At 40.5% G+C, this 27,096-nt stretch overlaps 1 protein-coding gene across 1 annotated transcript in view; it reads right to left on the reverse strand.

Moving 5' to 3' along the window:
• LOC131428831 (putative gustatory receptor 2a) overlaps positions 1 to 23,312 on the reverse strand; it is a 70,454-nt gene extending 47,142 nt beyond the window's left edge. Inside the window, exons 1-3 of the mRNA XM_058592875.1 lie at positions 23,079 to 23,312; positions 14,558 to 14,852; positions 14,425 to 14,501 (exon numbers count right to left, since the gene is read on the reverse strand). Of these exons, the coding sequence (XP_058448858.1) occupies positions 14,425 to 14,501; positions 14,558 to 14,852; positions 23,079 to 23,312 (606 nt within the window). The remainder of the gene's footprint in view (positions 1 to 14,424; positions 14,502 to 14,557; positions 14,853 to 23,078) is intronic.
• Between the last annotated feature and the right edge of the window lie 3,784 nt (positions 23,313 to 27,096).

Below are 27,096 nucleotides of genomic sequence, written 5' to 3' on the forward strand. Positions count from 1 at the left end.
TTCGGATTTGCATAATTTATTGAAAGAAACTATCAATATGCTGGGATGGGATATATGGGATTCGTTTCTAGCATTCAGAAGGGTCAAATTGCGTTATTCTCTACGACATTAAACTCCGGAGCATTTTTCGCAAAAAAACAAAGAAGGCTTCACTTGATCTCGATTACTGTGAATTTCACACAGCGAAAAGTGCAAAAATCTAACCAAACTTTTCTAGATTTGCACTAAACTGAGGATATTTCCTTACGATTTGCGAACAACAAATGCTAATAGTTCTTTAGAAAACTTTTAGAGCCATTAGGACGGCTGATTTTGTGTAATGCTCTCCACCGTTGCTTTTTCGCCAATGCAAATGACTGGCAACTGTGACGTAATCGCCCTTGTCGGAAGCGAAACTAGCTTTGCAAACGACACAAAATACATCTGCTCGCAGTGGCGATAGAATCCAAACTGATCCAATTTTTGTTGAGAGGCTTGTTTTTATCTGATTTCAGGCGCGTATACAGGGGGGGGGTTTAGGGGTTCAAACCCCCCCCCCCCCGAAACAAAAAATTATAACCCATGGGAAACATTGTGATATAAATTGTACATGTGTTGATTTATCACCATGTTCTAAACCCCCCCCCCCCCCAAAAATTAATTATAACCCATGGGAAACATTGTGATATAAATTGTACATGTGTTGATTTATCACCATGTTCTAAAACCCCCCCCCCGAAAATTTTCTCTGGCTACGCGCCTGTCTGATTTCGTTTGTATTCACGACAAAAAACGATCGACCCGCCAATGCTCATTCCCACACCAACAAACCACCCAGATCCAACGGGCCCTCTAGCTTCAAGTCTGACAAAGCCAAGAACAATACCGAAAAGCTTAATATACCCGTAATCACCCTCATCAGAAGAGAATCTGACAATCCCCCCAAAGAGAAATCAAACACCAATTAATAAATCTCCTACATCCTCACCGGTCTCAAAAAGCCCACCACCAACTACTTAGATCTATCCCTCCTGTCAGAACCCGAAGAAGAAGCAATGACAACGGAACATGAACAAACGGCAACGGAAATCGTAGAAGAAGTCGTCATCGAAGACGCCGAAGTCTCCGACTAAGTAGCGACACCAAAAACACAAGTAGATGGCCAGTCAATCAAATACTCCCAACCAACAAAGCATCACCAACAACAATCCAATACGGAGAAATGACAAAAACCGAACAACACATGCATTGCAATGGAACATTAATGGGCTGCGAAACTCGTTAGGCGACCTACAAATAATAATCAGCATTAATAACCCTTTATGCTTGGCCTTACAAGAAACACACCTACCTGACTCTTCTGACCCCACTGCATGGCTCGGACATAATTACACCTGGGAAGCCAAAAATGGAGAGAACATCTACCAAACAGTTGGACTCCTTCCACCACCACCCACCTACAGAGAGCCGTCGCTAGATAGATCACGTACCCTATTAAAATAACTGTGGTCTCGATATACCTGCTACAAAACCACCCCAACTCAAACCACCAACTACGCAAGCTAATAGAGCATATTCTCGGCCCCTTTCTTATCCTGGGGGACTTCAACGCCCACCACCAGAGTTGGGGATCACGCGAAAACAACCAGCGAGGGAACCAAATAATGGAAATTATCGAAGACCATAACGCAGTAACATTAAACGACGGGAGAATCACGTTCATCCGCGGGAACTCAACATCAGCAATTGACATCTCCATAGCATCATCCTCAATTGCTAGATTATGCTCTTGGGAGGCTCTCGACGATTTAGCTAACAGCGATCATTTCCCCACCACCATTTTCCACAACCAACGACAAGGAGCAGACGTTCAGAATTAAAAGAAACGAGGCCAGGAAAGCGATCCTGGAAGCAAAACAGGCAAACTGTTCTCGATTCCTAGAAGGAATCTCGCCGGACTCCAACACAACCGAACTCTGGAGAAGGGTAAACGCCCTCAATGGCAAACGTCGCCACACCGGCTTCGCCCCCAACACCAATGGCTCCACCACAACAAACCCCACAACAATGACAGAGGAAATGGGCAACTACTTCACCTTACTATCACCCTATATCCGTCCCTCCTAACCAAGAAAAGTAAATTGAAACTAAACATAACAACGTTTCCTCCAGACACCGGGCAACAGTTTAACCTACCTTTCTCAGGATCCGAACTCCAACATGCAGTAATCTCAGCACATGGGCAATCAGCCGGAAGCGATGGAATTAGTTACCCACTCATACAGCACCTCCCATCGGGTGCCAAAAAAGCACTACTCAAATGCTACAACACAATATGGGAGCGAGGTAAACTACCCGACTATTGGAAAAGCGCCCTAGTAGTTCCCATCCCCAAGAAATGCGAAGGAAACAGAACCGTCAAAGACTTCCGCCCAAGCAGTCTCCTCCCATGTATCGGGAAAATCATGGAAAGAATGGTAACCCGCAGCCTGTCAGCTTTCTTAGAAACCAACCAACTGCTCGATCAGCGACAAGGTTACGGAACAGGAACCCACCTGGGAACCCTGGGACAAATTCTACGGGATGCAATAGACCGAAACCTACACGCTGACGTAGCTATCTTAGACATAGCTAAAGCCTATAACACAGTATGGCGAGATGGTGTATTACGCACATTACAAAAACAAGGAATCACCGGCAACATGGGTGCATTTCTAAGAAACTATCTTCAAAACCGCCAATTTCGGTTTACCATAGGAGGAACCAATTTATCTATTTTCAACGAAGCTAATGGAGTACCACAAGGCTCAGCACTAGCGGTTATACTTTTCCTAATTGCAATGATCCCACTATTTCGGAGCATAACAAGCAAGCTTCACATACTGGTCTACGCCGACGACATAATCATCGTCTCAATAGGAAAGAACCCGAAGTTTATTCGCAGAAAATTACAAACCGCAGTCAAAAAAATCGGACAATGGGCGAACTCCGTCGGATTCTCCATAGCACCACAAAAATGCGCTATCGCTCACTGTTCCAACTCCCACCATGTCGCCGCAGGAAACCCAATCGGACTCGACAACATTAATATTCCCTTTAAACGCCTTCCCAGAATACTCGGAATTACAATCGATCGTAAACGTACCTTTAACGATCACTTTAGGAACCTCAAAAGAAACTGCGAAAGTCGACTATGACTCATGAAAACAATAAGCCTCAGTCACTTCAGATGGAACCGTAGATCTGCAAAGCTCTAATTAACAGTCGAATCTTCTATGGAATTGAAATCACTTGCCTGAACCGGGAAGGCATGCAGAAGACATTAGCTCCTCTCTACAACCGCTCAATCCGTCTGCGTTGAATCCGGAGTCATACCCTTCCAATGGTACGCCAATATCACCATTTTCAAGAGGACTCTCGACTTCCTACAAAGAACAAGAGGCAACAATCGAACATTACTCAGTATTGCCAAAGACCTGCATCTAACGTACAATAATACCAGAATGCCTAAACTTGCCAGGATACAGCAGATCCGCCGCCGGGAATGGTTTGCAAAACTCAACGCATCGACACCAGTTTAACCCGCACCCTCCGGGCAGGAACACAATCAAACGTAGTCCGAACCCACTTGCACCGACTAATAGAAGAGAACTACCCCTATCATCACCAAATTTTTACCGACGGATTCAAACTGAACGAACAAGTTGGAGCCGGTATCTACAGCCCAACATCCAACCACAACTTTCGGCTACACTCAACATGCTCAGTATTCTCGGCTGAAGCCTAAGCAATCCTCTACGCAATCAAATCCAAACCTCTAACCTCGATAGAAGCAGCCGGTTGGTGCAACGGGCCCTATCCAGACTGCGAACCGGCCCGCCAGAATTACCCATGCACACACCATTTCAAATGGTCAACCACCATCCTGCCCCATATGCAATGTCAGACTCTCAGTTGAACACATTCTCATCAACTGCCCCAAATGTCACGGTCTTCCCAGACATCACAGTCTTCCCAACTCGATCCGTGAGGTACTCAACAACAACCCGGACAACGAAAAATCAAAATAAAAAAAAAATCTTCACAAACGCAAGAGGAACCTAACTCCGAGACGCAAACCCACCCGAATGCCGTTGAGATACCCAAACCCAAATACCAAACACCGAAAAAATTACGACCGAAAGTCTTCAAAAACGCAAGAGGAACCTAAAACAAAATCGAAATTAACTTCATTTGCCAACTAGATAAAAATTTATACCTACCGGCAGCATAAACAAACATCTAAGCGTTTTTCCAATAGCACCGACAGCAGTAGATAACCACTCGGACACCTGAAATAAAGACTCACCTACCACCTACCAATTTCCGATACCGAGGCCCAAACCATCCAGTTCGACATCGCCAAGAGTATAAGTCAGTCACATTCAGCTAAAAAATACTGATAGCACCAAACAGAAAACGGCTGATCACGCAAATCGAGTCGACGACCAACATGAAGCAGCCCAAAGTTTAAAAAAACCATTCTTAATCCACCTAATGGTGTGATAATGCCTTTCTCTTCTTTCATAACAGTCTCATGTTTCATACTTTTATTAAATAATTTTGGATACTAATTTTGACACCAGTATTCGAGTAGTTCACAAAAGCATGCTTCAGCGTTTATGTCACACAGTCAGCATCATTTTCCCAAACTAGTGCTTGACATTTGCGTTGCCTATTTGTATGAGAACAGTGATGCTAATCTAAAAAATATAGAGAAAGGCAAAAAAGCCTTCTTAGTCCACTCAGTGGAATTTTCATATATCTTGAAAAATCACCATAGGGGGGAGTACATGAAATTTTCGAAATCGAAAAAAAAATTGATGTCAAAAGGCTTAGAATTGCATGAAACGTCGAGATTTAGTGTCATCTCGAAGAAAAATTTTTTGAAAAAGTCGACTTTTTGGGACTTAGAAAAATATGAAAATTTTTCTAAGTCCCAGAAAGTTGATTTTTTCAAAAAAATTTTTTTTTGAGATGTCACTAAATTTCGATGTTTCATGCAGTTTTAAGAGTTTCGGCATCAAAAAAATTTTTCGATTTTGGAAATTTCATGTACTCTCCCCTATGGTACTTTTTCAAGATCGAAAATTGTCAAACCTTTACCACCGGGCAGCACCCCTTACGCACGTCCGATTTAGCTCGAATTTTGCATGAAGGCTTTTTTCGAGGTGCTTAAACTTTTGAGCACTAGAGTTTAACGAAAATAGAGGTGATCCCAAAATTTTGGCTCCCTTATATATATAAGAGCGGTAAAAATCAATGTGTTTTGTCGGTTACGTCACTTATACAATCATATATCTGGAACCAAAAGTCGCAACCATTTGATCTTCGAACTTGATCAATGGCCCGACAGTAGCTTTCAAACGAGCCCAAGTTTGTTAAAATCGGTTCAGCCATCTCTGAGAAAATTGAGCGCGTTCAAATTCAACGCTTTTTGTCTGTTACGTCACTTATACAATCAAATCTCCGGAACCAAAAGTCACAGCCATTTGATCTTCGAACTTGATCAATGGCCCGATAGTACCTTTCAAACGAGCCTAAGTTTGTTAAAATCGGTTCAGCCATCTCTGAGAAAATTGAGCGCGTTCAAATTCAACGCCTTTTGTCGGTTACGTCACTTATACAATCATATCTCCGAAACCAAAAGTCACAGCCATTTGATCTTCGAACTTGATCAATGGCCCGACAGTAGCTTTCAAACGAGCCCAAGTTTGTTAAAATCGGTTCAGCCATCTCTGAGAAAATTAAACGCGTTCAAATATCTTCTAAAAGTGCACACACATACACACACACACACACACACATACACACAGACATTTTCCGATCTCGTCGAACTGAGTCGAATGGTATACAACACTATGGGTCTCCGAGGCTCCGTTCGAAAGTCGGTTTTTCCAGCAATTCTAATACCTTTCTATAGAGAAAGGCAAAAACCCTTCTTAGTCCACTTAGTGGAATTTTCATATATCTTGAAAAATCACCATAGGGGGGAGTACATGAAATTTTCGAAATCGAAAATAAATTTTTGATGCCAAAAGGCTTAGAATTGCATGAAACGTCGAGATTTAGTGTCATCTCGAAAAAAAATTTTTTTTTTGAAATCGACTTTTTGGGACTTTCCCAGAAAGTTGATTTTTTCAAAAAATTTTTTTTTGGGATGACATTAAATCTCGACGTTTCATGCAATTCTAAGCCTTTTGGCATCAAAAATTTATTTTCGATTTCGAAAATTTCATGTACTCCCCCCTATGGTGATTTTTCAAGATATATGAAAATTCCACTAAGTGGACTAAGAAGGGTTTTTGCCTTTCTCTATAGAAAGATATTAGAATTGCTGGAAAAACCGACTTTCGAACGGAGCCTCGGAGACCCATAGTATTGTATACCATTCGACTCAGTTCGACGAGATCGGAAAATGTCTGTGTGTATGTGTGTGTGTGTGTGTGTGTGTGTATGTGTGTGTGCACTTTTAGAAGATATTTGAACGCGTTTAATTTTCTCAGAGATGGCTGAACCGATTTTAACAAACTTGGGCTCGTTTGAAAGCTACTGTCGGGCCATTGATCAAGTTCGAAGATCAAATGGCTGTGACTACCTTTCAAACGAGCCCAAGTTTGTTAAAATCGGTTCAGCCATCTCTGAGAAAATTGAGCGCGTTCAAATTCAACGCTTTTTGTCGGTTATGTCACTTATACAATCATATCTCCGAAACCAAAAGTCACAGCGCGTTCAAATATCTTCTAAAAGTGCACACACACACATACACACAGACATTTTCCGATCTCGTCGAGCTGAGTCGAATGGTATATAACACTATGGGTCTCCGAGGCTCCGTTCGAAAGTCGGTTTTTCCAGCAATTCTAATACCTTTCTATAGAGAAAGGCAAAAAAGCACACAATATTGCAACCAAGCATATCGCACACAACTAGGCCGACACCGACCAGCTCGAGGCAAAACTAAGCAGCTATAGTGGAAAACTTCTCTCCCTAAAAAGATGCCGGACAACGGCACCTATCAGCCAGAATTACTACCAAGCAGCACAGGGGAACCCTATCTCCACAGCGAACGGTCTAAGAACAACGACACCTGCAGGTTACTTTCTTAACAGAGTCGACCCCCGGACGAAAAACTTTGAGGATCATCCACAAGGAAAAACAATGAAATGCAAACGAAATTAAAATTATATCCAATACAATGTAACTATATCAAATGAAATGTAATTATAAATCCCACCCACTCCACTCATCCTCAAACTCCCTTTCGAACACTATATCACCTAGACGAATGACTAAACGGTTGAAGCCGAGGCCCTAAATAAACGAATAATAATAATAATAATAATAATAATAATAATAATAATAATTGTATAGCTTCGGTTTACATTCCTCCAAGAACACAAGTTGGACAACGACAGCGTAATGAAATGGTTGAAACCCTTCCTGCTCCACGATTGATTTTGGAAGATTTCAATTCGCACGGAATTATATGGAGTTACGTTTACAATGATAACAGATCATCTTTATAATAGATTAATATTTTTAATGATGGAACTTTCTATAGTGCTATTGTCTTGGAACATCAAAGCTCCTGGGTTGGACAAAATTAAATTCAACTTAGTGATAAATCTGCCCGACCTCGCAAAAAGACGTTTGTTGGAATTGTTCAACAAGTTTCTTGAGCAAAACATTGTTCCACCTGACTGGAGGCAAGTGAAAGTTATAGCCATTCAAAAGCCGGGGAAACCAGCTTCCAATTACAACTCATATAGACCCATTGCCATGTTGTCTGGCTTCAGAAAATTGTTCGAAAAAATTATTCTTCGAGGTCTCGACACTTGGGTATCAAATACTCAGTTTGGTTTCCGTAGAAATAAAGGGACGAATGATTGCCTTGTTTTGCTTTTATCTGACATCCAAATTACCTTCGTTCAAAAACAACAATTGGCATCTGTATGTTCTTTCAGACAAGCTACACCAACATTCCAGCGGTTATAAATAAATATTTGCACAAACTTTCGTCAGAGAAGTGCATGTATTTTTCACATGGCGATTTGGCAACATTCAGAATAAGCTACATGGGTCTCCCGCAAGGCTCATGCCTCAGTCCACTCCTCTATATTTTACGTGGATGACATTGACAGCTGTCTAGTAACCCCATGCACACTAAGACAATTGGCAGATGATGGCGTGGTTTCAGTTACTGGATTGAGTCCAGTTCAGCTGTTGATACCTTTGATAACTTGTCCGTTTGGGCTTTTCACCTGGGTATCGAATTCTCTGCGGAGAGAACAGAGCTGGTCGTCTTTTTAAGAAAGCATAATCCCGCGCAAAATACCTCGGGGTGTGTTTTGATTTCAAATGCACGTGAGGAGCACACATTAGGTATCTGATAACAAAATGCTAACAGAGTAAATTTTTTTCAAACATTAACAGGATCTTGGTGGGGTGCTCATCTGGAAGATCCAATAGAATTGTATCAGACAACGATACTTTCAGTGGTGGAATATGGATGCATTTGCTTTCGTTCTACTGCAAACTCTCATATTATTAAACTTGAGCGAATTCAGTATCGTTGTTTGCGAATTGCCTTTGGCTGCATGCATTCGACACATACAATGAATCCTGAAGTTCTGGCGGGAGTGCTTCCATTGAAAGATCGTTTTTGGGAGCTTTCATCGCGACTGCTAATAAGATGTGAGGTACTGAATCCCCGGGTTATTAGTAACATAGCAAGGCTAGTTGACTCTGAGAAAATGTTTTACACTGATGGATCACGAGTTGAAGAGACTACTGGGTTTCTTATATTCAACAATAAGCCTGCATCTGTTTATATAGCAGAGCTAGCAGCAGTTCATTATAGCTTGAGTGTAATCGTCACATTATCTCTAAACCATTATTTCCTCTTCACAGGTAGTTTGAGTGCAATTGAAGCCATTCGCTCAAACATGGCTGGCAAGAATGAACCGTTCTTTTTGTGCAAAATAAAACAGTGCCTGAACGACATATTGAAAAATGATTATCAAATCACTATACCCTGAGTCCCGGCTTATTGTTTCATTCCATGCAAAGAAAGAGTCGATGTTTTAGCCAAGTGTGTTGCTATTGAGGGTGAAATTTATGAGCGACTGATTGCGTTCAACGAATACTTTACCGCGTCTCGCTAAAGAACACTTGCCAGCTTGCAAGCTTCTTGGGATAAAGATGATCTGGGTCGGTGGATGCACTCAATTATTCCTAAAATATCGCCAAAGCATGGTTCAGGGGACTGGACGTGAGTAGAGATTTCATCCTACGAATTGAACTTTCCGAGACTAATTATTGTGCTTGTGGCGAAGGCTATCGTGATATTGATCATGTCGTTTGAAGTATCGTGATGTCAGATCTCAACTAATAAATTCTTTGCATACCCAAAGTAGAATATCCGATGTTCAAGTTCGCGACGCTTGTCGTGACCATCCTAACATGAAACTTTTTTATCATTTCATGAAAAGAATCGGAGTTCCAATTTAATAATTGACGCTTTGAGACTTAGTTCTGACTCCAACTGCGTCCATTAGTTCATACAGTAGCTAAATTTGAATAGAAATGATGTTATGATACATCGACAAGCCGGAAATAGTATTCTTGATTTTTAAAATACCTTTGAACATCAATTTTCAAAATTTACTTTACAATCCAGTTTGATTTAAAAATAGATCAAAACATCCCCATACACATTCCAAAAATAATAATATGTAAGAATTTGCTTTAACCTCGATAAATTGGAAGTCGCCAATTTGAGTTCAATAGTGACCTGAAACATCAATGTTTAAAACCTTCCCGTTGAACCAATTTCAAAATACCCATATGTATAGATTTGAAACGGTACCTAAAACAAAATAGTCATTTTTTATTTAACAATATATTAAATAAGGCGCACAGTTTTAGCTCTAGGAGGGCATTTCTTAGCAGTATTTAGGACTAGGATAATTTCTGGAATTCCGTGTGCTGATCATCGCAACTCTGGGGGATCCACTGGTAGTCGGCAGTAGCTGATGGGATAGATCTTACATGGGGATTGTCCAGATGACGTGGGTATTTATGGTGGCTGTATTCGTTTGTTCCTGTGGGTCCGCGGGAAACACATCCCCAGGCTACGAAGTGGCCCGCATGTTGGTCATCGACTGAAGCGGCCTTTAGTGGACGATTATGGTGATGTTACTGAAGAGAATGAACGAAACATTGAGAAGTGAATTTTGTGGAAAACGAAGTGAAACACAACAACAACAATAATAATCATTGACATCCACTTATCAAGCTGGTTGATGTGTTTTGATTGACGCTTGAGTTAATTGTTTTCGAACCTACTGGTTGTTAAATCTCGATGGTCATGAAATAAGTTCCTTACTGCAACAACAGTTTCTTTTTGTTTACTTTTTCTTTCAATTATTGCGAAATATTCCTGTATTGTACGATAAACTCTTCAATGGAGATTAGAAGATAATAGTTATTAGTCTCTATAAATAATTAGAGAGATAGACTTCTTAGAGTACCGTAATAATCGTAAAAAAGTAAACAATGAGAGTCTGTCATTTGAACTTTGAACCTAATTTAATGCTCATCGAGAAATAATATAAAACAATCTTCAAATCACCTAGTTAAACGCGTACAAAATGGTCAGTGTACAGTACACAGGAGAGATTATTATATCAGACCTATTTCTCAAATAAAACTATCTCAAAACGCAGAACTAATTTGATGCAAACTTGTATACAACTGTGGCGTTCATGTGGTAAAGATGAATTATATTCAACGATACCAGATTGGATGATGCATGATTAATGAATTGATATCATTAAGATAATTAAAATAAAATACATAATTAATTGCACAGTTAGTGCCACGGCAGATTAAACATGTACTTTAATACTGATAAAACTGATATCACTGTAAATGGAAATTTAGCCTTACCATGGTGACCGTTAATTTTCCAATAAATAACTATACTTCGTTGATATGGAAACTGATTTATTATGAATTCGTTGGGAAAAGGGGAAACTGAAATTAATACCTAAGAATTAGAATCATTCTGTGAACTAAACTTACAGCGGATAGACGTATTTGGTCTAGTCTGAAAATTTTAAATTTTCTCTCAAGTTCAAAACTTGAAACACGTGTATCTTACTTTGTTTACGACAGTCAGTATTTCTGAATCTATTCTGTTAGTACAGCGTAGTCTGCAACTCTATCGTTCACCAATAGTAATAGTGAATTGCAGTTCAGTGCACACCCACACAAACGAGAACATGCTTGGCACACCCTCATACAGCCCTGCATGCACTACGACCAGATTACTACCATTTTTAATGCCAATATTATGCTCCCTGAGACTATATCAATTTCCAACCATTCTATTAGGCTACAGGATTATTGTTTGGCATAATAATAATATCTAAAAGCCTATGCTGAAAGATAGTTCATAGTGTTCATTTAATGTAAAAGAAGTATCTATCGTTACTTTCAAACTTTGTTGAAATTGATTCCACATATTTCCACATTTTCGAGATATTTATACTTGATTATGTAAATAAATTTTGTAATTAAATTGCTCAAAAACATTTAGGTTTGTGAGCTTGAAGATATGCATTCTTTGGCAAAAATTTGTATTTTGATAATTAGAATATAATTGTAGAACATTTGAAAATTATAAAAATTCATTGAAAATATTTATGATGCATAAGCTTGATTTTGGTGGTCTCTAATAGTAACTCGATATCAACGCATTTCAAAATGTTCATGCCTTCGGCATGTTTTCTCGTTTGAAAGGCTCTACAATTGTTTTAGAATTGGTTTTTATGTTAGATATGTTCAAAAAGATTTTTAAATATAATAAAATCGGTTGTGCAACTTATACCTGTTAAGTTTTACGATAATACTAAAAAAATCACTATAGAACAATTTTAAGTATATCTAAACCAATTGTGCAACAAATCACCAACTTGCCCACGTTGCACTAGTAGCTATAGAAGCGATGCCGAAATTTTAACATTGTCATGTAAAAGCGAAGTAACTTAAAAACAATTGTTTAACTTATCACAAATTTTCCAAATGGCTGTCACCCGCTTGTGAGGAATCCTGGCAACTGTCAGAAGGGTGGCTGCATTCCGGCTGCTGTCAAAATTGTCCAGGCGAAATTGCGTCATTATCTCACCGTATTTCTTTTTTCTATTTTTTTATTCGACTTCATTTGGTATTCGTCAATCCCGCATGTACGTACAAAAAACGAATCTTGAAACGAGGTAAATGAGATTGAAATATGGGTATGTTTGGTAGTGAGGAAGCAATGTTGTTATCAATAACATTTTCCATGGACGGGACGGGTATAGCGTGATGGGATAGTCGATGCCTATCACGCAGCCCGCCTGGGTTCGATTCCCAACCCCGCACATAGGGCCAGAAAGATTTTCTGGTCCGAAGAGGCGAATGACCTTAAGATGTTAAAACCTCTATAATTGAAACAAAAAAATTGTTTTTCTATGATTAGTATATATGAAGGGCAATAACTTATTGCCTTTTATATGTATCTTTTATTGAAAAAATAAACCAATACGCCTAGAATGTAGAACCGGTTCAGCCTATCTTGTATATCAAGAATCCGTTCCAGAAATACAGTATTACATACGCAATGAAAACAAAAATCAAATTAGATAATTTGTGTTCGGTTTTCATATCGCGAAAAAATGAACAGACCTGACTTCACTTTTCAAAGATATTGAACGAAAAGTTAAGTTCATCATAGTTACTCTCATAGTTATATACTACCGCTTGAGCAACTTGTTTTTGCAACTAAAGCACATGGGCTAACCAGAATAATACCTACAGTGCGTATCACAAATGTCGGGCTCACTAAGATGAATATCTAAACTGTATTGTTGTTTAAGTCAACTAGTTTGACTCACACAAACACACACACACAGAGAGAGAGAGAGATTTCTCAGCTCGATGAACTGAGTCGAATGGTATGTGACAATTTTTACTAGTCGGGGTTTCAAGTGATTGCATACCCTTTCTATACGAGAAAGGCAAAAAAACGCGTGTTTTGACGTGATTGTGACCACTGTGCACCAATATTTCCTGTACTTTCGAAACCGGAAACCGTAAGCCAAGATAGCCGGAATCGGTTTGCTTGGCTTTGGCTTTTTGAGTTGATGTAGTTTTTAGGCAAGTTTAGAACTTTTTTCACGATTTTTGTATCGCCGCTTTAAGTGACGGTGTACAATATTTAACACACTTCACCCTATAATTCCGGAACCCGTCAAACCATCGCAGAGAAAAGTGAGTGAAATCCATTTTGGAATATATGACCACTACTTATGGTACTTCCGGAACCGGAAACCAGAATAGCCGGAATCGGTTTGTTTAGTTGCTTACTGATAATGACTATCGATTTGTGTATTTTTAAGACCAGGTTAGAAAATTTGAGGTGGTATTAGCAGTCACTGATGCACTGATGAGCTGAATGCGAAACGTAAAACAAGCAATTTTTTTACGTTTTTTGTTTCACCGGTTTAAGTGGCGGTGTACAATATTGAACACAACTGGAACTGGAAGTCGAATCCGGATGAAATTCGGGAATTCCGTAGACCTTACATATGAATCTCAGTTTGAGGAAATTGCTGAGAAAAGTGAGTAAGGTTCATGTTGGAATATATGACCACTATTTACGGTGCTCCTGGAACCGGGGACCAAGATAGCTGAAATAGGTTTACTTAGCTGCCTACTGATAATGGCTATCGATTGGTGTAGTTTTGAGTCCAGTTTAGGAATTCTTTCACGGTTCTTGTATCGTGCCTTAAGTGACGGTGTACAATATTGAACACACTTGACCCAATAACTCCGGAACCAGAAGTCGAATCCGGATGGAATTCAGGAATTCCGTATGGAACCACAGAGACCTTTAAATTGAATCTTAATTTGTCAAATTCGGTTCAGCCATATCCGAGAGAACCTAGTTATATTACTTGACACATACACACATAGGCATTGCTTAGCTCGACGAACTGATTCGAATGGTATATGAAACTTGGCCTTTTTGCTAGTCGATTTTTTTAGGTGATTGCATAACCGTTCTATATGAGAGGGCAAAAATATGTGTTTCGGAATACTTGGTCAAGTTTGTACCAAGTTTTTAGATTCTACGCGTTTTGTCTGGCTTTTGCACCAAAAATGTTTTTAAACGACTTTTGCATTGCAAACCCCAAATACGATTGTGGGTTTAAAGTTTACACACCTGCTTGAGAAGTGGGGTATATTGGACACATCTTTGAATCATTCTCGTGAAAGCCAGTCATTTTATGGATTACGTTCAATCATATGTGGATTTGATTTTAAATTGTAAATGTAAATGTAAATTTCACATCTTACCTCTTTCTTGCACGCTGCTGCAGAATGACAAAGCATGTATAATGCACTAATGACTAAGACTATTTCCAACACGGCTTCTGAAAAATAACAATCTTACAATCAATGCCATTTCTATGCATGGCACAATACTTGCCCGACTGCTCCCGTATATTAATTTCCATTATTTTAGGTTTGTTTATACACCAAAAGCTTGTGACAGTTAGATACACAAATTGCTTCAGTACCAGTAATATAGAAGACCATCCAAAAATTTCATTTATTTTTGCAAAACATTTCCAGACTTTTGTATACGTAAACTGAACTTTTAAAATTACTTTTCCGTATAGTTTTCGACTCTGTACCGGTGAATCTAGAAACACTTCACAGAAGCTCAACTCTTTATTTAGAACCTCCAGTCTTTCATTAATTGAATCGATATAGAAAATTTGCTTAAAATAAAACTGAAATTGTTAGTTATGTAATTAGATGAATGTATTTTTGCTCACCATTAATAATCTAACTATTACTGGCAATATGGGTAACACCAAAAGAAAATCGTTAATCACCTTGTGAATATCATGTTCATTAACAGAAATTGTGGTTTTCAGCATGTAATTTCCTCCCAGAAGTGCAAATTTTAACAAAGTGTTGCGCAATATTTTCCTCTCGGCAAGTTTCGTCGTGAAGTGCTTGTGAATTATAAAATCTATTTCATTGAGCTCATGGAGTAGAGATATTTGTGTTTTTCTGCATAGTATGGCTTGTAGTATTGAGCTCGTCAAGGTTGCAAGTACCAATATTAAAACTACCCATTCAGAAAAAGCAATTATCAGCCCGTGCCAATTGTGTGTGAAAATCTTTGCTTTGTTTTGGAAGCAAAAATTCAATAAAAGGACAATAAGCACCAATATTGACCAGCAGATTTTCGTTACACTTTCCTTAACGTGTCCCGTGTTCCTATCAATGGAAAATGGAGCAAGCCCAGCGTTGAAATAAATTACAAATAAACTCCAATTTATAATTATGAAATGTCTTTCCATCATCGGAGCATATGTTCAACTGGTTAAAAATGCGGAACACTGAAAGCTATTGCGGTTTGAAGTTACCTAAATAGTTGTTTACTTTAATATTCATTAATTACCTTCCATAACTCTTGATGACAAGTAATATATTAATGCCACATGTAGCATCAAGCATCGAGTTGTGACGGGATGGCCATACATATATATATATATATATATATATATATATATATATATATATATATATATATATATATATATATATATATATATATATATATATATATATATATATATATATATATATATATATATATATCAAAGAAAAATGTCAAAATTTTAAGAATACTTATTTTCATAACCATTTTTATTATAAGCTTTACTTGGCCGATTGACCCATGTTTTTGTTACACAATATTATTTTGTAGTGGATCCAATCATCTGTGACTTCAAACCAGCAGACTTACCATGTTTAAAAATTTTAAATCGATATTGAAGCATTAAATTAGCTCAATGTTCAGATGTTGCTGTAACAAATTATAGCCATTAAACTGAAAAATTTAAGCAAATGGAATAATGTAAATGAAGTTTTTGGAAAAGAAGTTTCCTTCGGTTAGATAAGAACCATGGAAAAGAGTAAAGAATTGACAAAATTTAGATAAAGTATGTAGACTTGGGTTCATTAAATTTTTTTTTAAATGATACTAATACTTTACTAATTTCATTCTGGTTTTCAACAACCACATTCCAGCTTTCGTATTATATGTTGTGTAATAGAATCAATAGTAGTTTAAGTTTGATAACTTGGACATTTTCAGTGAGCGTAAGGTTGCTCAATGTGGAAAAACGTAACATTTTTGACTATATTACCAATCAGCAATAAAAGTACACTCGGAGTAGAAGAAAATCGATTTCAAAGTGATCACTACTACTTTTTTCATTGTAAACTACGATTAAACATGGAAAATCTTCAGAAATGTGTGAAATTGGGTGAGGTTAGGTTTATTCGGATCATCATTTTTCTATACAAAAACCAGTGTAATGTAAATTTCTCGAATACTAGAATGTGTAGCGATCGAGTATTATTTATTTGGGATACTTTATTTGTTATTTCCAGGCATTTGAAAAATGATATCAAACCAAGTTTAATGCTCTATTCTGAATAAACGGTAGATTTCGCACAATGAACTAAGATCAACATTACCACCTCAGAGTAAAAACTTTTTCTTCTACTTTCACTATGATTTTTCAAATGAAATTGCCCGTTTTCATAAGAAATCGTTGGAAAGGTGGAATAATTAGAAATTTTCCTGTCGATTTGACAGCTTTTGCTGAAAATATCATCTCTAAACAAGCAGCGCCTTTACATTTCAGTTTTGCGACAATATGCCAATAATTAGGGCTTGTATTATGAATACTCAAACGAACGAAGCAACAAAAAAAACTCGCTGTGAAAACTTTGCTTGACATAACTGATAAGAGACCTATATAAGAGAGAAACTGGATGCGTGAGAGTATATGCTACTGAGCAGACCAGTTCCCTCGCTTGGTAAATTGCCTGTGCTGTCAGTCTTATACCACCCACGATCCCATTTCAACCAGGATATTAGTTGATTTTCTGACTTCGATTGGTTAAAATTTAGTACAACTAATCGATTGTTGTTTTAACTAAACTGTCGTTTTTGTTTTTCGATTAGCAGAAACGATTGTTGAAACAATTAATTTATCTGTTTGGAAAAAAAATGCTGTCAATTAGTAAGGACACATACCTTTCAATTTCAACAAATATTTAAGTTGAAATAACTGGTGTTGTTATTGAAACAAAATTCTGTTACCTGAAAAATAAATCGGTTTTATTTGTTCTAGACATTGCAATTAGTTGAATCAACTCGAACAATGTTATTGATTTGCGAAAATAATCAAAATATACTTACTGATACACGTCATGATCTATTTGAAATAAGTTCGGTATGTTGAGATTCATGAAATAAATATCGTTGTAAAAATATAAACCGTATTTTATATTGACATTTAATATCATTAGGGCTGGGAAAACCACCGATCACACTTGATTTTAAGTGATCTTAACCAAGGAATAAATTATCATTACAAATTCAGAACTGATCTGATCTCTAAGTGATTTTGATTTTTGTATGATCATGTCAAGTCGAGATCAGTAAAGATCTAAATTCTAAAAAAATACTTCCGTTTCGATCGGAAATGATTGATGTAGAAAAACGTTTTTATTCTGCAAAAGTGCCCGGAGGGGCGAAATTAATGAATTTACCTAAAATGAGTATTGAAAGATGATGCCTTCAAACGGTTGAACTAAAGCTATGCACTGATAATTTTAGTCAATTTATATGAGCTTGGGTGCATCAACCGCTGGGAATTGGAATTTTGCGACGGCAATTCAAACGCGCGATTCAATCGCAGCGCGTTCTGTGTGTTTGAAACCCTTCGCTCCTGTTACTTTTATAAATCAAATTCATGTCAAAAAGCGTTTTATTGCTAATGCATGAACATCATCATCGGTATAAAACAGATGCAAGTAAAACAGTCTGCTGGAAGTAAATCAATGATCGAATTTGAAGCATAAAATTTTTGCGCATACCTGAAAGATTACGAGATGATCATTCATTAACATTTTCTAATTTGTCACCAAATCTTTTTCATCTTAAACAAGGTATACTTTATCACACCACCGCTGTTAGATAAACACTTGTTATCATAAATTTCTCAATTCGAATGAACACAATTTCACCAAACGCTTTAACCATCGATGTTGTTTTCATTGACATTTTGAAGCGACGCGAACAGATTTCAACTAAAAAAGTTGTTGATTTTGCATTGCGATTATTGTTTTGCTTTCAACTGTCTCCGGCATTTGACAACATTCAAAACAACATATTTTTCAACTACTTGAATATATGCAAATCAAAAACCATATTGGTTGAATTAAAAAGAAATTAATTTATATCAACTATCGCGATATCGCAATTTTATGATCGAAGGGTTCTCCGTGTAGTTAACACATGAAGGATTCATTCTCGTTAGTACTGTACGATACGGCAATATTTACCGTATTTTTTTAATGTAGGTTTACAGAAATCATTTTTGAACAAAACGTCTGTACTCCAAGATCCAAATAGATCACATTTCAAAATGATTTCAAACATTGTATAGTATAAATTTTGCATTTGAGTCCGTTTTCAAAACGATCAGTTTGTTCCTTGTAATAATTATATTGTGTTTATATCCTAGAAACACAAAAAGCAATGTTTATTCAATTAATATTCATCGGAACTGAAAGTTAGGAATCTAGTTTTCTAACAGGCATTTTCAATATAAGAAAGTCAAAGCCTTGGCATTACATTCCTTTTGTGGAATTTGGCCTTTCTGTTTCAACAGACTTCGCAGCAGATTCTTAGTGTACAGAATCATTGCATGGCTAGTACTATGGATCCTACTGACACTAAGAATCCATCCAGGTCGGGGCTCGAACATACGCCAACTGGCTTGCAAGACCAGCGTCCTATGCATTGAACCGCCAACATCTTCAATATAAGAACCGTTCATCAAATGCTAACCTCATGAAGAATACTCATCAGCTGGCACACATCTTCATGAACTAATGAACGAATGAAGCAGCTCTCCTTGCTTGGGTTGCGCTGTGAATTCTACTTAACTTACGAATGTGTCTGAATAGCACAGAGGGTGAAACTCTTTTGTTAATATTCGTTGCTTCAATTTGCAAGCCCTGTTGATAATTGAATTATATAGGGTGAAGTGGGGTGAGATCCCCTCTGGGAGATCTACTAAATTTCGAGTTTGTATTTATAGAAGTGTTCTAAAGTTGTAAGCGTCAGTGTGAGTTCACCTCGTGAGACGACAACAAAAAGGTTAGTAAAAAAAGCGATTTATATTTTATCCGTAAATATTCTATTATCTATAGTATATTCCCAGTTTCGTTGCAGTGATCGAAATATATATTTCGCGCCGCGTAAAAGATCACAAGTAAAGTTTCTTTTTCATCGGTACAAATCGTTAGAGACGTCGCACAAAAACTAAGGAAGAGGTGCTGCCTTTTCAATATGAAATGCATATCGTATCAGGAGTCATGGATCAGAACTAATCGGTTCAATTGGCACGTTATCCTAGTTATTTGAAGATTTGTGCCTTACCGTGGCTTCTCATCATTTTCCTGATAGTCAGTCTGTCAAGGTCATTTGACATGACTGACAATTTGCAGCTCTGGATAGGAGATATTACCTTTTCATATTCAAGATTATTCAAATAAGCTAAGACTTTTTCTCGCAAACAGTAGGGCACGTCATAAGCTTTCCTGAAAATTGAAAATTCTTCTTTCAGAACTAAATCCGCTTCAAATCCTACTATGGGCGACGATGTATCCTTTACAAACACGTTTTCAAATTTTCTCTGTATATCTCGAATAATTTCATCTTTATTCAGAACTTTTTTTTTCACAAGGTGAAATGCAATTTACGCACGAAGTGCGGGACACTCCACAGGACTACCCAACTGTTAATTGAAACTACCCTCTAAAACACCTTGGATTTCCAACCCTACCTCCCCGGCACAACCGCTAGTTGTTACTTCAGGGTGGAAGGCTATTGGTGCTCACAGCACCCTCCCCAGATTTATGCAGAATGGGGATCAGCATCCTGCTCTCGAGGGATCGACCAGTTGGATGACGAGGTTGGTCCAATGATGCCGGTTGGAGGGTAACTTCCGGTTCACTGGCGCCTCGACGACCCAAAACTGATGCTACGTTGCGGAACTACACGACTAGTCTCCGCCAAAAGATCTAATCTACACTGACGGAGGGTTCCTCGACAAAGGAAGTCCTCCCGAACCGATGCTTACGGTACACGTCTACGGCCCGACCGAAAGGATGCCTAAGTCGATCCAATGATTCCGGTTGGAGCGTAACTTCCGGTTAACTGGCGCTCAGACGATCCTCACGGTACCACGCGACGATCTACTCATCTAGTCCCCGACAAAGGATCTAGACTACTCCGACGGAGTTCCCCGGCGAAGGAGATTCTCCCGACACCAAGTCCTTTCTTACACCACACGGGACACCCGAAGAAGTGCCGAGGTCGGTCAGGCGATTCCGGTTGGAGCATGGCTTCCGGTTCGCTGGCGCCTCGACGACTCGAATCGGTGTTGTGGCGACTACTCGACTAGCCCTCACCGAAGGATCTAGCCTACACCGACGGAGAGCTCCCCGACGAAGGAGACTCTCTCGGAACCGACGCTTTCGATACCCGTCAACTAGTCCCCGACCAAGTATCTAGACTACTCCGACGAAGAGCTCTCCGGTGAAGGTGGTTCTCCCGGACCGACGTTTATTCGCTGATCCCTCTTGAGTCTACTACGGTTGCACGCGACCAGCGGTCGTGGCTGCCTGTTAAAGCTCCGCACTCCATTTTCGCTGCAATATGCCCGCAATTCGGGATGCCGCGGTCGACACAGCGTTCCAGTTCTATACGCAGTGGCGCATTCTCTGGATCAAGTTTTTCGGTGTGGTGTCAATGCCACATTCCTCCAGTAGCTCACTCCTTTGAGCCGCGAAACAGGAACATGCGAACAAGACGTGTTCTGCCGTCTCGATCTCGTATGGGCAGCCAGAACATACAGGGGATGTCACGTGGCCGAATCTGTGGAGGTACCACCTGAAGCACACGTGGCCTGTGAGGAATTGCGTCAGGCCGAAGTTCACTTCTCCGTTAGGTCTATCTAACCAACTCGAGACTCTAGGTATGAGCCGATGTGTCCACCTACCTTTAGTTGAGCTGTCCCACTCTTGTTGCCATCTACGTAAAGAAGCGGTTTTGGAGGCCCTACGGGCGTTCCTGTATCCTCGCATGCTGTAGCACTCCGCGTCTTCCTTCACTATCAGACCGATAGGCATCATACTTGAAACCACGCAGGCCGCATTCCTCGATACAGTGCGGAATGCATTGATCACGTGAAGATACATCAGTCTATGCGTACTCTCCAGCATCTGTGCGTTGCGTTCCACATTAAGTGCCGACGTCCATAGCGGGCTGCCGTACCTGAGGATCGACACGGCCACGCCTGCCAGTAACCTACGTTTAATGGAGAGCACAGGCGAGCGGTTGGCCATCAATCGTGAGCGCACCGCGATCGCTATTGATGCGCGCTTGCAGGCGTATTCAACATGCTTGCTGAAGCTGAGTTTGTCGTCAAGCATCACACCCAATTACTTCAGTGATCTCTTGGAGGGGATTACGCAATCCCCGGCATGTAACAACGCCTCCTGTTCCGATTTGCGGTTGTTCACCACCAACACCTCTGTTTTTTGGTGCGCGAGTTGCAGTTCTCTGCTACGCAGCCAGTCCTCCACCAAGCAGATTGAATGTGATGCACTCAGTTCGACCTCTTCGATGGATTCGCCGTAGACTGTCAGTGTGACGTCGTCCGCGAACTCGACTATCTTGACACCCGGAGGGAGCCTCCACCTCAGTACTCCATCGTACATTATATTCCACAGGATCGGGCCCAAGATAGATCCCTGTGGTACTCCAGCCGTGATTGAAGTGTTACGTGTGCCTTACTTGGTCTCGTAAAGCAATACTCAGTTCTGGAAGTAGCTTTCCAGAATCTTGTACAGCCCTTCCGGTACTCCCAGTCGGAGTAGTGAATCAGCAATGTCTGCCCAACAAGCACTATTGAATGCTTTCTTAACGTCTAGCGTTACTACCGCGCAGTAGCGGATTCCTCATCGTTTGCACTGGATAGCTACCTCCGCAGTGGTTACCACCGATGTTATGGCGTCCGCCGTCGACCTGCCTCTGCGAAACTCGTACTGCTGACTGGACAGTCCTCCTGCCTCATCTATGAAGGGGGATAGCCTGTTGATGATGATTTTCTCAAGGAGCTTTCCCACAGTGTCGATCAGACAGATTGGTCTATACGGCGATGGGTCCCCTGGGGGTTTCCCAGGTTTCGGTAATAGTGCCAGCCTCTGCATTTTCCAAATGTCTGGGAACATACGCTCATTCAGACATCTCTGTATGACCTCTCTGAACATGTCCGGTTTTGTCATGATAGTCGCCTTTAGAGCCATGGTCGGGATACCGTCTGGCCACGGGGCTTTCTTTGTATCGAGCGATCTCGCCGCAGTGAGCAACTCCTTGTTCGTGACATTTTCAACTTCGTTCGCTGGTAGCGGGCTGGCTGCCAGGGGGACGTGTCGTGATGGGGAAAGAGAACCATTACGATTTCCTTCAACCTCGCCGTACTCCGTATCTTCCACGCTAGAGTTTTGGGAGTATTACTCCTCCTTGTGCTTCTCGCCAAGTGACCGATCGTGTAGCGAATGGCTAGGTCTCCGAACGACTTGACTCCGTTCCTCTGGAAGGTACTTTTATGTCCATCATTTTCTAACACGACGTCTAACTTGACGAGGGCCTCCAGTAGCGTCTGTCCTCTCCTATTGGTAAAGCGGCTTTCCCAAGCCGTTGCCCAGGCGTTGAAGTCTCCGGATATTACCACCGGCTTCCGACCCACCAGGTCTGCGGTCAACCTGTCGACCATTCGGGTGAACTGGTCTATTGGCCATCTCGGTGGAGCGTAGCAGCTACAATACCACACTCCGTTCACCTTCGCTATGGCTACTCCTTCCACTTGCGTTTTCACCACTTCTTGCACTGGGTATCGACCAGTCGTCAAGATTGCCACAGCCTTGGATTCGTCCGCCACCCTGTTCCCGTTATCTACTGGTATGCGATAGGGATCCGAGAGAATGGCGACATCAATGCCCCATTCCGCTACTGACTGGTGCAGCCGTTGCTGGCCAGATTCACAGCGATTTAGATTCAGCTGTGCTACTTGCATGTTGTTTTACTGTCTCCATTTGTTGGACAAGTAGGTCCGCCCATGACGTGGTTTATTGCCATCTTCTTGCTCGCGTACAGCATGCAACGTGGCGTTCTGTCACATGCATACGCCTTGTGCCCCTCACCGCCATAGGTTGCTCCGGTCTGGGCCTTTGCAATCCCACGACTTGTGGCCAGGATCGAAACACCTGAAGCAGCATGCCAGGATCGAAACACCTGAAGCACCACCGGTTGATAAGCGGTCACTGGACCATCCGACATTTTGCCTGCCTACTTTGAGGACCTTATTAGCATCCATGGCCTATAGCTTGAATGGAGCTATCTGGGTGCCCTGTAGTATGTAAAACAAGAGTAACTAAAACACCTATTTTTAAACATTCGTAACCGAATGTTCGAAGTGAACACACGCGTTTTTTAACAATCGACATCGGTAAGACGAAGGTGCCTATCACAGCAGAGGCTGATGTATAGGCATTAAATAAAAGTGATAAAAAGTAGCATCCCCGCAAGTGAGTTCTGTCTGTGCACCGGTTTCATATCGATATCGACAGTAGACGCTATTGTGCTATCCTCGGGCAGCAGTTATTTCTATTGTTTGCTACCCGCATCGCAGCAGCCAAATCCAGAATCAAGGTCACGCTGAGACACAACGAAGGAGTGAAGAAGCAACTCACCTAACAGCTTACCGTGATATACTGTTAAGTATTTTCTCAAACTTTTTCTTTCCACTTTTACTATTCATATATTTTCTTTTCATTTTATTTCTTTCATTCTCATTTCAAGTGCGGGAGACTTCTTTACTCCCGCACTTTAATTATGAATATTGATGACAGTGGGGGTGTCTCGGAGGAGGGCGAATTTTCTAAATGTTCTTCGTTCATTTACGAGGAACATTTAGAAGCTGAGTTTGCTTCCGAGATACCATCTACCCCTCCGATACCATCTCCCCTCCGATACCATCTCACCCTCCGATGCCACCTCCCTCTCCGATGCCTCCATCTCCCTCTAAGATATTGCCTGCCCGCCAAAAAGTTTACCAAGACGATGGCTCGGGGGGTCCGTGGGTGGTATACTTCCGGCCCAAATTAAAGTCTCTCAGTTTTAAATATTGTTCGGGACCTGACAAAACACTACTCGGCAATAAAAACAATAGATAAGGTTTCGCCAAACAAGTTATGCGTTGTTGTGTCGGACCTGAAGTAAGCAAACGGGATTGCTACCAGCGAGTTGTTCACGAGGGAGTACCGCGTGTACGTCCCGTCTCATGTGGTGGAGATCGACGGTGTGGTCCGTGACGAAAGTCTGACAATCGAAGATCTGATGAAGGACAAGGTAGGCCGTTTCAAAAACCCCGACCTTCAACCAGTGGAAATTTTAGAGTGCCAGCAATTGCACTCCAAATCGATAGATGGTAAATTTTACCAATCGGACTCATTTCGCGTGACTTTTGCCGGATCTGCACTTCTAAATTATTTGGTAGTGAGTGGAGTTCGTCTACCTGTTCAGCTGTATGTACCGCGGGTAATGCATTGTACAAGCTGCAAACAGCTAGTTCATACGGCAACCTATTGTTGCAACAAACTGCGATGCGGCAAATGCGGAGAGGCCCATGAGGACGATCTCTGCAGAAGAGCAGTGGAAAAGTGTTGCTACTGCGGGGAGAATCCTCAAGATCTTTCGGCGTGCCCTACGTACACACAGCGTGCGGAGAAATTGAAGCGATCCGTGGAAGAACGATCCATTCTTTATGAGGAAATCTTAAAAAGAACCACTCCATCGACCCCTGAGAACCCGTTTGCAATCTTGCCAGTTGAAGAGGATATCTCTGACGACCCAGGCGAAGGACCTTCCTACACACAGGTTGAAGGAAGTAGGAAAAGACAAAATCTGGCTTCCCCCAAGCTTCCTCGTAAAGGCCTTAGACTGTCCTCTTCGTCACAAAAGAACCAAACGGAACCGAAAAGTGCTGACTCAAAACGAAGCAAACACCTCCTGGGTTCAAAAAACTTAGAGATGATAAGGAGTACCCAGCACTTCCTGGTGTAATATAACAAATTATCCCATCCTAGCATGATCCATTCTAAATACAGTTTACATTCAATCCTAAACCAAATACGACATTTCCACGTATTTGGATATCCCGGTCATACACCTTACAGAAATGCGCGTTCGCATTTACCTCGACCTAAGTCCACCGCGCAGGCAGCTAGCAATATATTTCGTGATTGCTTGCCCTGCATAAAGCGAAGGTCGATAACCAAATTTATGACATCACAGCTGGGCCACAGCTGAGAACGTTTTTACCAGTCCTTCTCCATTAGCATGACATTCTCTCCCTCTCTATAGTTTTTCCGATTTCTCCCGCTCCAGGTACGTCCGGTAGGAAACGATAAGTTATGGCAAGAATAATTGTACGGCTAGAGATAAGTAGAAATGAAAATACACATTCATTATTGAAAAACCAGTCAACCACTCTGGTTCTTAATCCGAAAGCACTACATGGCGAACCGTTGACATGTGTCACGGGCCAAAGTTATCAGTCAAAAAAAAAACAGTTCAAATAATTGTGCGAAAACAAGTGACACTTTGAAAACGCATATACAGAAAAGCAGTTAGATCCAGCAGCAGACGGAGGTGTCGAGATTGATAAGGGTGTAATAAGAAAAATGGGAAAGTCCAGCTCGAAGCACGTAACGCAAAGTGGGAACGCACAGGTAAACATCCTGAATGAGCTAGAAACTCACACAGAGTTTCACGAAGCGAATGAGCTAAAAATTACAATCATACTAATACTAGTGGCAGTGAATCTGTCAATAAAAATTTACATGATTGTCAAAAGACACGCCCGAGACCAGGCGTTAAAAGCTGCAAGGTCAATCGCGCAGCTACCAGTTTAAAGTGTGGAACAGTGGTCCTACGGGACGAGAACAATAAAACATTACCCAGTAGGGAACAGTGGTCCTACGGGACGAAAACAAGAAAACATTACCCAGTAGGGAACAGTGGTCCTTCGGGACAAAAGAAAAAAAACTTTCTACCCATAAGGGAACAGTGGTCCTACGGGACAAAATACAAAAAAAAATCTTACCCAATGAGGGAACAGTGGTCCTACGGGACGAAAACAATAAAGAAAAATTTTCCAGCCTTCAGAGCATCTTTCCAACTATTAAAGAAGGTAGGAAGTAACGGGTGATGTCAACCAGGTGAGACAAGTGCTTAAAATAGATATGAAAATAAGTTAGATTTAAGTGCTATGGCAAGCAGTTTTCAGATGCTTAAAACCATTTGTTAGCAGTACACAAAAAAAAATTAAAATGCATTTACGCGTACTTTAGTGAGTTTTAAATTAGCTGGGTGATGAATTACTATGAAACATTAAAAAGTCTTTATACCTACTGCAAAAAGGCAGTAAACACACCCATATCTAGAGAATTGTTAGAGTCAAAAAGAAAGAAGTGCGCTGAGGCGTTTACAGGGTTTGAGCTGTTTTTAATAGAAAAGAAAGACGAAATACCGAACGAAGAATTTCATATACTTGTAAAAAACTCCCGGTCGTGGAATTACGAAGTAAATAAAATAATTACCCAAAAATTAAGTAGTCTAGGTATAGAATCAAACAAAGGAAAAACAATGACCGACGCAATATTTGACGTGAAGCAGGCGACTGCCATCGTACCCATGTACGATGGCTCTGCAGACTCATTATCATCGTTTACAGACGCCGTAAGTTTACTGGCTGAACTGACACCAGCAAACCAACTAGCAGCGGCATTAAAATTCGT

Source organism: Malaya genurostris, chromosome 2 (assembly GCF_030247185.1).
Source record: "Malaya genurostris strain Urasoe2022 chromosome 2, Malgen_1.1, whole genome shotgun sequence".
Lineage (NCBI taxonomy): Eukaryota > Metazoa > Arthropoda > Insecta > Diptera > Culicidae > Malaya > Malaya genurostris.